This window comes from Haemaphysalis longicornis, unplaced genomic scaffold (assembly GCF_048455015.1).
Source record: "Haemaphysalis longicornis isolate Haplotype H1 unplaced genomic scaffold, Haemaphysalis longicornis Haplotype H1 scaffold_1, whole genome shotgun sequence".
Taxonomy (NCBI): Eukaryota; Metazoa; Arthropoda; class Arachnida; order Ixodida; family Ixodidae; genus Haemaphysalis; species Haemaphysalis longicornis.
The window spans coordinates 9,141,954-9,158,201 of NW_027526203.1; the positions used below are offsets into that span (position 1 = coordinate 9,141,954).

General features: G+C 48.4%; 1 protein-coding gene across 2 annotated transcripts in view; it reads right to left on the reverse strand.

The window, feature by feature from the left end:
- The window catches only part of LOC144175064 (DNA mismatch repair protein Msh6-like), a 296,118-nt gene that overhangs the window by 142,220 nt on the left and 137,650 nt on the right, over nucleotides 1-16,248 (reverse strand). For both annotated transcript variants that reach the window (XM_077704119.1, XM_077704110.1), the window contains exon 14: nucleotides 8,295-8,357. In XM_077704119.1, coding sequence (XP_077560245.1) covers nucleotides 8,295-8,357 — 63 coding nt within the window. The remainder of the gene's footprint in view (nucleotides 1-8,294; nucleotides 8,358-16,248) is intronic.

Sequence of the window (16,248 nt, forward strand, 5' to 3'; positions counted from 1 at the left end):
AGGAATCAGCCTCCTTACATGGTTCTCTTTGCACTGGCAGTTGGCGCTTCCAATATGTGCCCACTAAGAAAAACAAGAAAACTGGCACAGTTAGAAAATGCATTTTTTAAACCGCCACTGCTAAATTGGTTCAAGGAATAGTGCAGCACTTTAGCTGAGCTCTGCACCTCAGTGCAACTCATTTACCCAATTCGTGCCTTGGCCACCAGGTAAATGGAAGGAGAGTTTCTGCGACAGAACTGCATTTGGCTTGCAACATTACAGCTCAGCCCACTTCACTACTGGAATTCAGGTAAAGCAGCTTTGTACTGACACGGCAGTCTAATACCCCTGACACACGGGCACCTAAAAGGCTTTTTCAGAGGAAGACTGCTACTGAAACTGTATTCGCCTCCATTATTCACAACGAAAGAGTACTTCCTTTGCTGCAGCGGTCTTTTTCCGTAGAGGCGATCCCCAGTCACCTTTCCCTTCAAAGAAGGAACGGTGGCGCACCATGAAACGACCCAGCCACACAGGGCCTTAATGACACCGATGAAGACAAGATAATGATGCCGACCCGCCGCGGTGGCTCAGTGGCTAAGGCGTTGCGCTGCTGAGCACAAGGTCGTGGGTTCGATTCCCGGCTGCGGCGGCCGCTTTTCTGATGGAGGCGAAAAGCAAAAACGTCCATGTGTACCAGATTTCGGCGCACGATAAAGATCCCCAGGTGGTCAAAATTAATCCGGAGCCCTCCACTACGGCGCGCCTCATCGCCTGCGTTGCGTCAGTGCGTTAAACGCTAATATCAATCAATAAACCCTACAATCAATCAATCAAGATAACGATGCGAACCAGTCACGGCAGCGTGGCTCTATTTTTTCTAGTTTGTATAGGCGCTATTCGTTGAAAAGTTTAGCGGTCAATTTATACACCTGGCAACACTGGAAACGGCCACAGACATGGCCGATGCGCCAAGGACACGGCGCGGCTTGGGCCACTGCACCCGCACGTTGAAGAAAAAAAAAAAAAACCCACCGGCGGGCGTCATTTGCTCCGTTCAAATCCGATTCTAAACGGTGGCGTCAACAGAGATGTTATTAATCACACTCACATTGAACTCGAGGGAATACTGTGCGTTCGGTGAGGTAGAGTTTGTAATGTGAAACAGTCATGTGTTTCACAGTCGTGCTTAGTATGGACAAGTACCGCCATCCCGCGGAGCCCAACATAACGAGTGACGGCGCACCATGGCCAGGCTAGAGCGGCAGCGCGCGCTGTAATGATACGGCCTTCGCAGCAGCGGCGGCGAGAACAATGCAGCACCGTCTCGAAGTAAAGTTCCGCCACCAACGCGCACGCCGCTGCTCTAGAAGAGGGGTGCCTGATCTGCGGGCCGTGCGCACTACATCGCCTAGCAACAGACGCTTGGCCACAGATATGGCGGCGCACACTTGGTTGCCTGCATGCATTCCGCGCCATTGAATACCGGCTATAGTGTATTAGGCTTTGTAAGGTCCAGGAAGCCAAAATACAGATCACACATGCCCTGGTGTGAAGGTATTTTGGCTTATGACACTTTGGTGACTTCGCCTCAATGTAGCTGCAAGCTGCATATGCAAGTGCAATTAGCACACTTGTAGAAAATGCAATAAGTGCTAGAGAAGTGTTACCAAAGTTTATCTAGGTAAAGGAGAATGAAAATCAACCAGTTTCTGCCATAAAGGGTAGAACAAAGGTACCAGAAGTGCTTAATTGCAATGGGTGAACTCAGAGTCGGAAATACCAGTGCCCATATGGAGATTGATGATGATGACCACAGGTTTAATGGCGCAAGGCCAGCAAAGGCAAAAAACACCATGACAAAGATGAATGAGATGAGAGATTTGTAAAAAGGCACTAGTTTAAAAATTTACTAAGAGAATTGGTGTATAGGGCCATAGAGCAGGGGTTCTCAACCATGTTGGTCCCAGGGAACCCTGCTAAGTTCCGTTAAGTGCCAAAGAACCCCCCCCTCTCCCGCCAGTTTTCATTCCGTTCATGCTACATTAACGTGCAATAAATTCAAAAGCAAGCAAGGGTATCGTTTTTTTTCCCGTCGACTTTACGCGAATGCGTACACTAGCGGCACCTATTTCCAAACAGGAGAAATGCGCATGGGGGTAATATAAGGCCGAGATTCAAGTGCAATAGTTTAACCACGTGGCACGTCTTCGGAGTCTGGATGGCTACAAGCTGCTGGAGAGATTTATTGCGCAGCTCGCGAGTTTCTGTTGTGCGCCGAGATGTGCTTACTGACACTCGGGCATGAGTAATGGAGGTTCCTTAGATCGATGGCACCTCAAGTTCACCATACAAGACTTTGCGACTGCGGAACCAGGGAACATTTATTTATCAGTGGCTCGCGGAACCCTGAGGAGGGGCCTGCGGAACCCCTAGGTTCCGCGGAACCCACTTTGAGAAACCATGCCATAGAGAATAGCTAGTATACTTAGAGAATTGGCGTTCGGGCCATACTAAAACTGTGAGTGCAGGCCCCTACGGTGTAGAGCCTCAAGTTCCGCCATAGTTTTGCAATACGTCATGAACACAGGTGAGGTTATGGATCATATATGTGTTTTAAAAAGTCTACATCTGTACGGTAGCTAAAAACTGTTTTCTAAGAGAACGTGGGATCATCTGCTACAAATAATGAAGGGTACAAGAGAATATTATGTGTAAACTTCATTAAAGTGACACCTATCAATGTTGCACATCCTACATTCAATAAGTCCATGAAGGACAGATAGCTGCCCGCCACATCGATGACACCGTGCTTTGTTTGTGTCAGTCAACAGGTCATCATCATCATCATCATCATCATCATCACCACCACCAGCCTATCTACACCCACTGCAGGGCAAAGACCTCTCCCATTAATCTCCAATTATCCCGGTCCTGTGCTGAGACCAATTTATCCCCGCAAACTTCTTGATCTCATCTGCCCATCTAACTTTCTGCCGCCCCCTGCCTCGTTTGCCTTTTCTAGGGATCCACTCTGTTACCCTCGATGACCACTGGTTATCCTGCCTTCGCATTACATGTCCTGCCCACGTCCATTTCTTCTTCTTAATTTCTACTCATATGTCTTTAACACGCATTTATTCCCTGACCCACTCTGCTCTCTTCTAGTCCCTTAACGTTACACCTATCATCTTCCGTTCCATTGCTCGCTGAGTCGTCCTCAATTTAAGTTCAACTGTCTTAGTGAGCCTCCAAGTTTCTGCCCAGTAGGTGAGTACAGGTAAGATGCAGCTGTCATACACTTTCCTCTTCAGGGACAATGGTAGGCTGCCATTCATTATCTCAGAATGTTTGCCGTATGCACTCCACCCCATTCCTATCCTTCTAATTATCTCTGCCTCATGGTTGGGATCTGGGGTCACAACTTGGCCTAAGTAGATATATTCGCTTACCACTTCCACTGCCTCGCCACCTATCTCAAACCGCTGTGCTGTCCCGAGGTTATTGATCATTACTTTAGTTATCTGCATATTAATTTTCAGGCCCACGGTTCTACTCTGTCAACAGGTATGAATGTGTGATGTGTGTGGGGCCGATTCTAAGTCTGCGTAAGACCACTTCCATGGATTTGGCATGTTTCTCAGCAGGAGGCTTTTTTATTTTAGCTTTAATGACATGTAATTTATTACTTATTTCTTTATCCCACTGTTGTTGCCATTGGTCCCGCAGCTTCCTCCCCACATAAGGTTTCAGCTCTTCATATAGAACCAGCTTAATGTCTATGCACATAAGGTTTCAGCGCTTCATATGGAACCAGCTTAATGTCTATGCTGTCACGAAGGGCAGCGGCTGCTGCACTTTGGTCGGTGGCTTCATTTCTGACAATGCCACAGTGGCCCGGAACCCAGCACACTGTGACCGCAAGCTTGAGACTATAAGCAGAGTACAGAGCTCTTAAAACAGGATTAAAAGTTGGGTTTCTACTATCCTTCAGAGATGACAGGTTTGAAACAACACTCAGAGAGTGTGTATATGACAGAGGTCTTAATTTTGTTTTGGAGAAAGAGAGTTCAAAGCTAGCAGGACACCATATGCCTCTGCAGTAAATATACTAGTGTTCCTGTTCATTGTTTTGGATGAAGTGAATAGGGGGCCATTTGCAGCACAAGACACCGCTGCAGAAGTCTTTGAGGCATCCGTGTAGAATTCAGCTGCCTTGTATTTGTCCCCGAGTGACAGAAAGAGCTGAATAATAACAAAGTTTGGCACATTTTTCTTTTGTGTTTCTCTGAAGGACATATCACATTGAATTGAGAAAATGTCCCACAGAGCCAGCAACTCACGAATAGAGGTGCAGCAAACATCAGCAAAAGGAACTTGGAGTTCCTTTACGAGGCGTGACACTGCCAAAGGAAAGGGTGGTGCTAGGGATGGTCGATCTTCAAAAAGCTTATTATGTTATTTTTCATAATGGCATTCAACAGGTGTTCCTTCATATGAGTAATCTTTGCAGTATACATCAGAGCTGTGTAAGTGCACTGGTACTCTAAGGAAGAGACCTCTCATATAAGACAAACTACTCTCCGGTATGTGTCACTTATAAAGGGGTTCAACTGTACTATCCCATCAGGCATGGGGAATGGATAGAAGTGTCTGCTCACACTTCTAAATAGCTTAGTAAGGTCAGGGATTGACTACGGCTGTATCGCATACCAGTCTGCGACCAAAACAGCACTGAAAATTTTGGACCCAGTATATAACTTGGAGCTTTGCTTGGCCACAGGTGCATATTGAACGAGCCCCATTCCATCCCCTCACGTAGAATCTAATCAGTGGTCCTGGTACTCTAAAGACCTCTGATTGGATTCAATGTGAAGGGATGGAATGGGGATCGTTCAATATTCACCTGTGGCCAAGCGAAGCGAAATGGAACATGTCAATGAAGTGTCAGCTATGAGAACTACCTCGCACAGACCGCCAGCAGCTGTGTGTGAAAAGTGCCGCTCCTTTTGAGAAAAAGTTTTTCCGCATAGGTGAAGGGTTTCAGTTCAAAGGAGATCTAGCACTGCCATGTGCCAGGGGTGTAACATCCTTAAAAGAATACAGTTGAATCCCGCAACAACCAAATTGATGGAACGTCCGAAAAATTTTGTTTGGAAATTCGTTGACTCGAAATCTGCCCCAACGTACCACAGAAGGGTAACAAAAATAGTCTTGTATATTATCCGCATCACTGACTGCGTAATGCAATGTTTAGAAAAAGGAGTGCCATGCAATTCCACATGTTTATTCGCTTAACAAACATACCAATGGTTTTCTGTTTTTTACCTGCATGCAAAGAGCGCGTGATGGGGGGCGGGGGGTGCAGTCGCAAAACATATTGCTGTACAACAAGGCGTATCTACCGAGCTGATTACTTGTAGATGGCTACTGATGATGATTGCTATTGGTTTCCCCTTTGTAGCAGGGTGATGACGTGTCATCTTACCAGAAAGGACTAATACACCTGTTTTTTAAATGCAGAGCATTTCAGTAACTCCCGATGTCACCCGCGTTGGCGTCCGTAGTCCGCACCGTCGTTGTCCCTACTATATAAAAAAAAATTACAATCCGTCGCCAGGTTTCGATCCCTCGACCCTGCGGGCGGGACGCAATGTACGCAACGCTCTACCCACTGCGCCACAAAGCCGACACAGAATGGAAGGCTACGGACACGCCTTATATCCTTGACTCATTCAAATTACTGCTGACGAGCGCTCTCTCGTCAGCAGTTGCCACAAGTGCAACAACATTAACGTAACGCAAACTACTTAACGTCGTGCGCCCCCGGAAATGCTCTGCATTTGATCGTGCCCCTCGCGAGGGGGATGTTGACGCTACCTCTTGCAAAGACCAAGTACAACCCCCGAGAACAAGGTCCCACGAGCGGCGCGCGCGCCATGGACTGGTGGCACCATCTGTCAGATGCGACGCAAACTACCGTATTTACACGATTGTAAGTAGACTCGAATGTAGGTCGACCCCCACAAAATTGAACCTCTCAAAAAAAAAAAAAAATGTGAGCGCCGCCTAGAAAATCGTATCAAAGAGAAGCTCTACCGTCAACCCACACGGCGTCTCTACCCTACCATCAATGATCGATGCTCCCACAAGAGCCGTGCGCTTGCGGTATGCGCGGTATTTGTTAAAGAAAAGCTTTTGTAAAAGCACCCGGAATAACCATGCGCTGTGGGTTGAGCGGGAAGAGCACACCCGCTGTGAGATGACAACCATCGAAGCAACCGGCAGCGGCGACAGCCGCGCGATACCAAAACAAACAACATGGCGGCTGACGGGAGCGGCCGCGCGCGATTTACTAACCTCCCACCATCCCGTCGGCGTTGCGCGGGCAACTTTTTCACGCCGGTGTCGACGATTCCGCGCGCGCGGCAGCTTCTGCTGCTTTGAAGTTCTACCATTCTACCTCGTTATGACGCGTGACGAGCGCGGCAGTGGGAGCAGCCTGACGACTTGCCCCAGCCGGCTGGCGCCGCCGATGTTTAGGCTTACCACGGTGGCGGATGTTTGATTGGCGCTGTCCGTAGCGGCGCGGATAATGCTTTATAGTGTTGTTTTGGACCATATTATCAGCTCCTTTCCTGCACAAACGTCTTCGTTTGTGCCTTAGTGATATCTTAAAGAGCGGTTAAAAGCGGTCGTGGAGCTGTTCGCGGCTGGTGACGCCGCCATATTGCCGCCGCCGATCGCGCAGCATGCGGGTGGAATTCGCGGCAGCGTCAAAGGCCCCATGCGGTTCACACTTTAGACCATAACCATGGGAACGAGGGTGCAAAGCAGTCCCCACCTCGTAGCACCCCCAATTTCTCGTTTCGCTTGCCGCTACTAGCGGTTGACGGTTCGACTTCGATTCTAAGTCGACCTCCCAACATTGGATTGTCAAATTTGAAAAAAAGGGTCGACCTACAATCGTGTAAATACGGTACTATCAAGGCAGTGCGATAAACGAACGCGCGAAATACAAATTTGTTGCTTTCCATATCAAGGTTAGCTGGGCTAAGCCGCAGCCATTTTGACGACATTTGCAACGAAAGGAGCAGATACGCGGCCAATTTTTACCATCTAACAGAGCGACGAAAATTCTCTCACAAGGATTTCGAAAAAAAAAAGTTCGTGCGCAAATAAATGCGGCGTAATAACAGCATCTTGAAGTTGACGCCGGTAGAACGTTTTTTACTCTTGGTTTAATACTAGCGCTGCTTAGGGCAGACACAAAAAACTTATTAGGCACAAAATACTTTTTTTCCTTGTTACAGGTGGTAACTGTCCTAGGCAATATTCCCCTCCCTGCTTTTCATCCACCAGCATTCTAATTTTCTTTTCGTCGCCTCGACAGCCTTGAAGTTAACTGCCTCCGTGCTACCCTTAAATCCTAGCGCTTCTGGAAGCCGAATATTTCCCCATGTAGATTGGGATGGATACCCTCGCATTGTACCCTCGCATTCTAACTCTAACCCTAGGCCATGGGAAGTCCCCCTCTCGCTTGTGGCAGGAGCAGCATCCGTTATTTTATCCTCTGACTGGGCACGGCGGCATCTCACCTTGCAAGGCAAGCTGCACGCGCTGGAATTTATCGTGACTTCACGCTCGCGATTAAGATAGGATGATGCGGGTTCAAGACTAAATACGAAAACAGTATTTTTGCTTTTGACTGTGAAAAATGGTAGAAGAAAAACTGCAATGACAGCTGCTTACAACACACACATGACGGCGCACTGCCAGAAGGGCACATTTGTGCGGCGCAATTTCAAGTGCATACGAATCGGCTGTGGGTCCGGCTTAGCGAACTGTGCCTGCGCCTTGTGTAATGACGGCCAGCCACATCTTTATCACCAGCAAGCATCGGCATCCATCTATGAGTGCTTTTGTTTATGGGTATGGTGTGGGCCCACAGCGCACATTTTCAGTAAAACTAAGCACCCTGAACATATCAAAAGTTACCGATAGCTGGCGTTATGCTTATTTCATCGTAAAGTAAATGTTCAACCCAAGCCCCACTGAGCGAAAATTTTGTTGAAGTGAAAACAAGCCGACAAATGGTTTGTTGTGGTGAGTACTTCGTTGCATTGACTTGTATAACTAGCTGACGAGGAGTTGGAAATATTTCGTTGAAGCGGAGTTCGTTGTAGCGGGGTTCGACTGTACTTCACCAGGCAAGAAATTCTCCTTTGCCATTTGGGGTGCTGAGGCGACCATGCCAATAAAACATGGCCAATACGACACGAAGAATGGCAACTGCCAAGAGTAGCACTTACACGAAACTTCCCGATGGACGTGTCCACGAAACAGACACCAAATGCGATGCCTCCTTCCACCTCCTGCACATGGGACAAAACAAAAGGAACCATCACCTGACAAAGACGTCACATATCTGTCCAACATACGAGGCATTCGTCAGTGTCCCAAATGTTCAACAGAGTAGGGGGGGTAGAGATTGTTATAGTGCAGCCCGAGACGATAATAAGCCAGGGGAATCTAAAAAAAACCCTGCACAGGAGCTGCATTCCTGTCACCTGGCCGTGTCTTGACACTGCCTGTGTACCTGGCTAAGCCAGAACAACAAAGACATCAAGAGACAGAAATTCTCCATATTTTGACAACAAATTCACTCTGAATTCTTCTCAGTTTCAGTATTCTTTTTTGTTCAGGCACACAAGGTATGAGGCACGCCACAGTGGAAGGGTACAAAGATTTAAACCACCCTGGGTTCCTTAAAGTGCCCCAGAATCTCCTTGGCGTCCTTGTTTTTTGCCTCCACCAAAGGAGCAAGTGGCGGCACAACCAGGAGTTGAGCCCCCAACCAGATGCTCAGTAAAGCAAAGCCTCAACCACGGAGCCACTGCAGCAAGATTGCTCCACCCTATTTCAAATACACTTGCTCTGTTTGAAACTGACCCAATGATATTTTTAGTGTGATCCATCTGCCTCAGATGTTGCAGACCATGGGGCAGGGCCATGTGGAGCAAAACTCTGCTAGTAACAGTCCCCAAGCCTGTATACCATATTTACTCACATAATCCTCACACCTTTTTTTTTTCAGAAAAAAACAATGCAAAGTTAGGGGTGCGAGAATTATGCGGGGAAAAAAAATCCGGTGCACAGTGTTGCCAATTTGCCTTCTGCCAATCCCACTTGTAGTGATTGTTTTTTGTATATGTAAGCTCAGTGTTGCCAACAGCAGCTCTTTCTTTTTATTTTATTATTTACAATGTACACAGTCTCCCGTCGATCAGCGATCATGAAAATTGCCGCCTTTGCTTCCTGGCGCGCGCCCTATCTCGTCGTCGTCATGTGCATGCCCTACTCCAGTAACGCACGTTGAAGTCGGTGACGCCGAAGTGCCTGCCTGCGGCACGGTTGCTGTGTTTGATCGCGTACTCTAACACTTTAATTTGAAAGCGGCAGTGTAGCCGGCGTTCTTCCCCATGGCGAAGCGGCACCAAGCACAAAACAAAGAGATCAAAAAGTTCTCAAAATACGGTAATTATAATAAGCACAGCACCATGCTTTCTTCTTCACATGAATGAATAAAGTAGTCCTCAGAGCGAAAAAGCCAGCATTGGCTTCTGTGGCGGCTCCTAAATTCTCACTGGCTGCGAAGCATTCCTTAGTCGTGCTCCATAAATAAAACACACAAGAAAAAGCAGCGCACCATCATTTTCGGAGAAAGAGAGAAAAAAAAAAAGACAGCATGCACTGCTAGGGGACGACTGGGCCTGTGAAGAGCCATGTGGAGAAGGAGAGAGGGTGGAAGGGCTACCGGTCTCCGCGGGAAGCCCTCAGGTTAAACCGGTTTGATTTCAGCATGCACTGCATTGAGCTCTGCACTTTTCCCACTTCTGCTTCACTCGCCCAGTGCTGCAGCAGTCACCGACGAGCCAGGGCGATCTGCCCTATGTCATCCCCTCAAACCCCGGATATAAGGCCTTTTGACTCGAATGTCATTCAAACGTCACTTCACATGCCCGTGTAACCAGTGTGCCAGACACTTAGTAGTGCTCATTTGAACAGTAATGCTTTCCCATTCCTTACTCATAAGAAGTGCTTAGGTGTCTGCGCATTCTTCACTTCCTTCAAATTGCAAGCACACCCTCAGTAAGTGTTGCTTTGCACTCTTTCAGGAATATTTCAGCTTGATTGTGTTGAATATTGTCTACAAATAGCACTTGCGGCTCTCTGCAGGCCACGTTCCCAGTAGGGTGTAAGCAACAAGAAATCTGAACTTCCAAAATTCCCTCTTCAAAATCCAACCTAGCTAAGCCTGCTTGCTTAGTTTCAATAAGAATTTATTGAAAATATGCAAAAGATTTCAGTTCAAATTTGTGGGGACTCTTGTTTCTCAATGCCTCGTCTGCACATGTTTTGGCGAGTTGGGAGCCGTCATTTCGGGCAGCCAGCACGTCATGTGTCATGACCTCTTTGTGACCACATGCATAGCCCCGAACCGGCTCGCCGCGAACGTGTGCACGAGGGCGCGAAGGAAGGAGGACACGCTTGTCGCCTTTCTCTGTGCCGCTCTCTACCCAACCGCCAGGGGAGACCTCCTCTCCCACGGAGCCAACCTGCGGGACACGCGAGCGTTTTGCCTTGCGGGAGTTGACTGGAGGAGTTGGTCGGAATCGGTTAGCTCAGTAGTGCCTACTGCGAATGCCCCAATGACAGAGAACTCAGTTGGCTCCACGTGACTCTGCTGAGAGATTCGGTCCAGACCGGTCACAAGGAAAGCCTCCCCCTCTCGCAGCTGCGATGACAGATATCGAGGTCTGAGTTCCTGCGGCCTGAGCGAGCGAACGGAGCCACGGTCTCCCCACGAGTGATATAGTTGGGTTGTCTGGCATATGCCCTGTATTTACTACGCAATAAAGCCTTACTTTGGATAACCAGAGTCTGTTTACCGCACGCGAGTACCCAAACCCGAACCCGTGCACGAGTCTTCGGATTCCGCTGGGGCTAGTGTACGGCGCGTAGCACTTTCTCTAGCGAAGCTAGCCGGGGTCCTCTGCTATCCCGAATGTTAGCCCACAAATTCCAATTGGGCTCTTATGTACCTTGGCTATAAGAATTGCTTCAGTCAAGGCAATCACTTATTCAAGGCCGCCTAGGCATCATTATGTGCACTGAAAGCGCGAGATGCTTTTGTTTTACGCATCCATAAGAAAAACAGACACGGCAGCTGGGATGGTGTGCAATATATGGGGAATGTAGGCGAATTTGGGAGCAGACTTGTGGCCCTGGAAGCCAGATAGGTGACGTCTATACAAACAAGCAATTTTTTCTTAGATGAATGCGAAACTTCCCGGGTACAAGAAGCACCAAGCACCATCTAAGACATTCATGGGCCGAATAGGAACAGGTTTATTATGAAAACAGACGTGCAACAATTTTTTTTCTTTTCTTTTCTTGGCTGTCAAAATATTCTAGGTATGGAGTACTGCCTAGTCCCGAAGCAAACCCAATTTTGGATACCTGAGAGGCTAGAGAGGCTAAACTAGGTAGGTGCAACCATGCTAGGAAGGCTCCTTGGAATACAAACAGCACTCCCTCACCGGAAAAGGATCTGCCGCCGCCCCCCCCCCCCCCCCCCCCCCCTTTTTTCCCTTCCCCTCCATGATTGACCAACCCAACTGTCGCCCTCAGTCCCCAGCAGCTGCAGAGCACCTGACCACGGCGGCGGTCAGGCCAGCGATAGAGCAGAGGATGCTAAGAATCTCTGGGTCCGGACAGGCCGCCTCTGGAACTTGAACTTGGTAACGTTAAACACACGAACTCTGTTTAGCGAGGGAAGCTTAGCTGTACTATTAGAGGTACTCTTGTACATTAAATGGGATATTACAGGACTAGGTGAGGTTAGAAGAACAGGAGAAGGCTTCATAGAACTGACTAGTAGAAAAGGTGATTAATGGCATGAAAAGAAGAAAAGCTGCAAGCAATGACAGCAGAACTTCGGACCTTTAAAAGGGTGCAGATATAATACTAGAACAGCTTGCTAAACTATTTTCAGAATGCTTAATATCTTTAAAGGTATGTACAGCCTGGAAAAATGCCAACATAGTTTTAAATTATAAGAAGGGAGATACCAATATCTTAAAAATTACAGACACATCAGCCTTCTGTCGGTTGGGTACAAGCTGCTTACCAAGGTAATAGTTAATCCCATAAATAACAGCCTAGATTTCCAACAACCCAGGGAACAAGCTGGGTTTAGAAAAAGATACTCTACAATGGATCACATCCATGTCATCAACCAAGTAATAGAAAAATGCGCAGAGTATAATAAAACGCTTCACAGGACATTAATAGACTATGGAAAAGCATGATTCAATAAACACTGCCGCAGTGATGGACGCCCTTAAGGGCCAAGGAATAGAGGAGACCTACCTAAGACTCCTAGACGACATACATGAGGGATGCACGGGCAAGATAATCCTTCAGAAACGTAGCGAAAAGTTCCCGATTCGAAAGGGAGTGCGACAAGGAGATAGCATCTCGCCAAAATTTTTCACAGCGTGTCTGGAGAGGGTATTCGGAAGCTGGAGTGGGAAAACGCAGGGTTATGGATAACGGGCAATAATTGAGCCAGTTTAAGTTTGCAGACGACATAGTCTTGCTCAGTGAAACTGCAGAACAACTCCAAAAAATGATTGAATTACAGAGAGCCTCGTTGTGGGGCTAAAGATAAATATAAGTAAATCTAAAGTAATGATAAACAAACATTCCGAGTGCGTATTTTTCAGAATAGAGATGTGTAGAAGTACGGATGGCCGAGCGGTAGGAGGTGACTACCGTGAACAGGAGCAGGCCATCAGGCCCGCAAAAGCCATGAGAACATGCCGAGCCATTTGCCCAGAACGAACTGTGTTTATTTTCCCCAAACCGGCCACTTGCCGCGGTGCCAGGCATGCATGGCTGAACACAAAACTATCAGCGCCATGTGGGGGCACTGCATATGAGCTAATATTGCAACACTCCTCCCTTCTTAGGAAGAAGACTATGGGGAGTACCTATTCACTGGTTTTCTTGTCCTCGTGCCATGTCGCAACTTTGGTGTGTTAGGCATAGGCACGGCAGAGTCACTGTTCACGTGCACACCACCGTTGAGCGCAGTCCCGTGTCTGTACATGGCAGAGCTACTCCCAGAGAAGCTATTTCCACGTGGCTGTTTCTGCTGAGGCAAGTCTGGAACAGCTGGTGCACGGAGAGGCGGCGGCGGCGGCGGCTCCTGCTGTGGTGGAGCTGCAGCACTAGCAGTTTCAGGAGAAGTCAAAAGTGTTTCTGTCTGCACAAGGCGTAAGTGGTCACTGTGTTGGTTCCCCAGGGTGCCATCTTCAAAACGGACATGGGCTGATGACGGAGTGATGTCCACAACACTGGCAGGCACCCAAGGTGTACCCCTGCGAAAGATTCGTGCATACACGTCATCGCCTGGCTGCAGTGATGGAGCCTGCCAGGACCCTCTGTTGACATACAACTTCTGCTTGAGTTGTTTGAGAAGTACAAATGCCTTCAGGCTTGGCCTCAGGACATCCAATGGAGTCTTGAACATTCTTCCCGTCAAGAGCCCACACGGTGGCCGACCTGTAACTTCATGTGGTGTGGTCCGGTAGTGGAATAGAAACCTGGAGATCTGCATTTGAAAGTCCCCAGAACTAGACTTCTTGAGTGTTCTTCACAGCTTGTACAACTCGTTCAGCTGGACCATTTGAGGCAGGGTGGTACGGCAGTATGAGCATGTGGCAAATTTCATTTCGAGTCAAGAACTCAAGGTACTGGGCACTGGTGAAGGCAGTACCGTTGTCGGAAACTATGACGTCAGCAGGCCATGCTGAGCGAATGCAATTCTCAAGGCAGAAATGGTAGCTTCTGCAGATGTGGGAGACACAGGAAACACTTCTATCCCCTTTGAGAAAGCATCCACAATAACCAAGAACATGTGACCTAGGAATGGTCCCCCAAAGTCAATGTGAAGCCTTGACCAGGGTCGCTGTGGAAAAGGCCAAGGCGTCTGCTGAACCGGCCGTGCAGCTCGATGTTGAGTCTGGCACGTAGCACAGCTCTTCACACTGTTGGCAATGTCATTGTCAATGCCTGGCCACCAAACGTGGCTCCTAGCAATCATCTTGCTCTTCTCAATGCCCGGTTGGCTGGCATGAAGAACGCCAAGAACTTAGGCCTGCAATGATTTGGGAATCCCGACTCTTGATCCCCAGAGTAGGCAACCCTCATGGAGACTGAGTTCTGAGCTTCTGGTATTAAAGGGGTTCCACTCTGGTCCCATTGGGAGGCTTCCCCCTTTCAGAACAGAAAGAACGACATGACCCAGAACTGGATCCTTTCTTGTGGCTCGGGCCACAACACCAGGTGAAAGGAGTCGCGGATATGCCTCCTCCAGCAAGAAGATTTCAGCAGGTCATGGTAATGCAGTGGCGTCAGTTGACAGAAACAGTCTACTAAAAGCATCGGCGTGGCCGAGCTCTTTGCCACGCTTGTATACAAGTTCGTACTTGTACGCAGAAAGCTTCAGAGCCCACTTGACCACTCGAGGCGAAGCTTGCATGGGAACGGGCTTGTTGGCGCCCAGCAGTCCAAGAAGTGGCTTGTGGTCAGTGTGTGCTTCGAATGAGATGCCCCACAAGTACTGGTGGAACCGATACACACCAAACACTAAAGCCAATGCCTCCTTGTCGAGTTGACTGTAGTTTTGTTCTGCTTTTGACAAGCTCCTCGAGGCAAAAGCAATGGGATGTTCCCGGCCATCAGCATCTTTGTGTGCCAAGACTGCACCTATACCATAAGGCGATGCGTCGCAGCTAAGGCAAACAGCCTGGCAGGGTTGAAATGCACAAGAACTGGAGCTGATGTCACCAAGTGCTTGCAGGCAGTGACTGCATCTGTTATTCTTGTCCCCACTCCCACTTCTTTTTTTCACAAAGAAGCAAGTACAGTGGACAAAGGAGTGTAGAAAGATTGGGTAAGAAGCGCCAGTAGAAGTTGACAAGTCCCAAGAAACTCTGAAGTTCCTTGACCTCTTGAGGCACAGGAGCATGTAGAATGGCTGCTACCTTGTCAACGTTTGGGGAAAGGCCTTTCTTGCCGATGATGTGCCCGAGATACTGAACTTGTGGCATGAAGAAGTGGCATTTTTCAAGTTTCAGCTTGAGGCCAGATTCCTGAAGCTTGCTAAGCACAGCACGGAGGTTGCGAAGGTACTCAGCATCGATTGCGCCAGTTACAAGAATGTCATCGAAATAGACTGCTACATGTGGCAGTCCCCTGAGCAAGTTCTCCATCTCACGCTGAAATATGGCAGAAGCAGATGAGACGCCAAAAGGCAACCGGGTGTACTGAAACAACCTCATGCGTCGAAATGGTGACGTACTCTCTAGAGGCCTCATCAAGGACAACTTGCTGGTATGCATCTCGCAAATCCAATTTTGTGAATTTCTCCCCTCCAGCAAGCACAGTCCACAGGTCCTCGATCCTTGGAATGGGGGACTGCTCCACTGTTGCCACTGGGTTTATGGTGACACCAAAGTCTCCATAGATTCTGATGCGTCCATCCCTTTTGGTCACAGGAACAATAGGTGCAGCCCACTTTGCTGTCTTGACTGGAACAAGAATGGAATCTCTTCTTAATCTTTGGATTTCTTGAGTGACTCCATCTGTCAAGGCATACGGCAGCGGGTGTGGCTTGAAGAACCCAGTCAGAGCATCTGAAGGAACATGTAGAGAAGCTTTAGCACCCTTGAACGTAGGGGTCCCAGGCCTTCTTCAAACACTTCGGCATAGTCTTGGACAAAGTGTTTGATGTTGGAAAGTGCATGGATGTTCACTTCAACGTCGGAGATGCCGATGCCCTGCTCACGCAACCAGCTGCGTCCTAGAAGAGTGTGCGATCCGATCCCGGTCAGAAAAATGGGTGGGTCAGCCTCCTTGCCATGAAACTTCACGCTGACATCAGCTTTGCCGTGAACCCTTTTCAGTTCCCCGGAATAGCTTCGCAGAAGCACTTGTGACGGCTGCACAGGAACCGAGGGCAAAAGCTCGAGAAGATGCGACTTAGCCATGACGGAGACGCTTGCCCCCGTGTCCACTTCCATGCGGAGCGGCTTGCCGCAAATGTCAACAGTGACGGTGAAAGGCGAAGGTGGCATCGTGTAGTCAACTTGCCACATGTCGAAAACTTCAAAAGATGAAGCTGTAGCGGCGTCC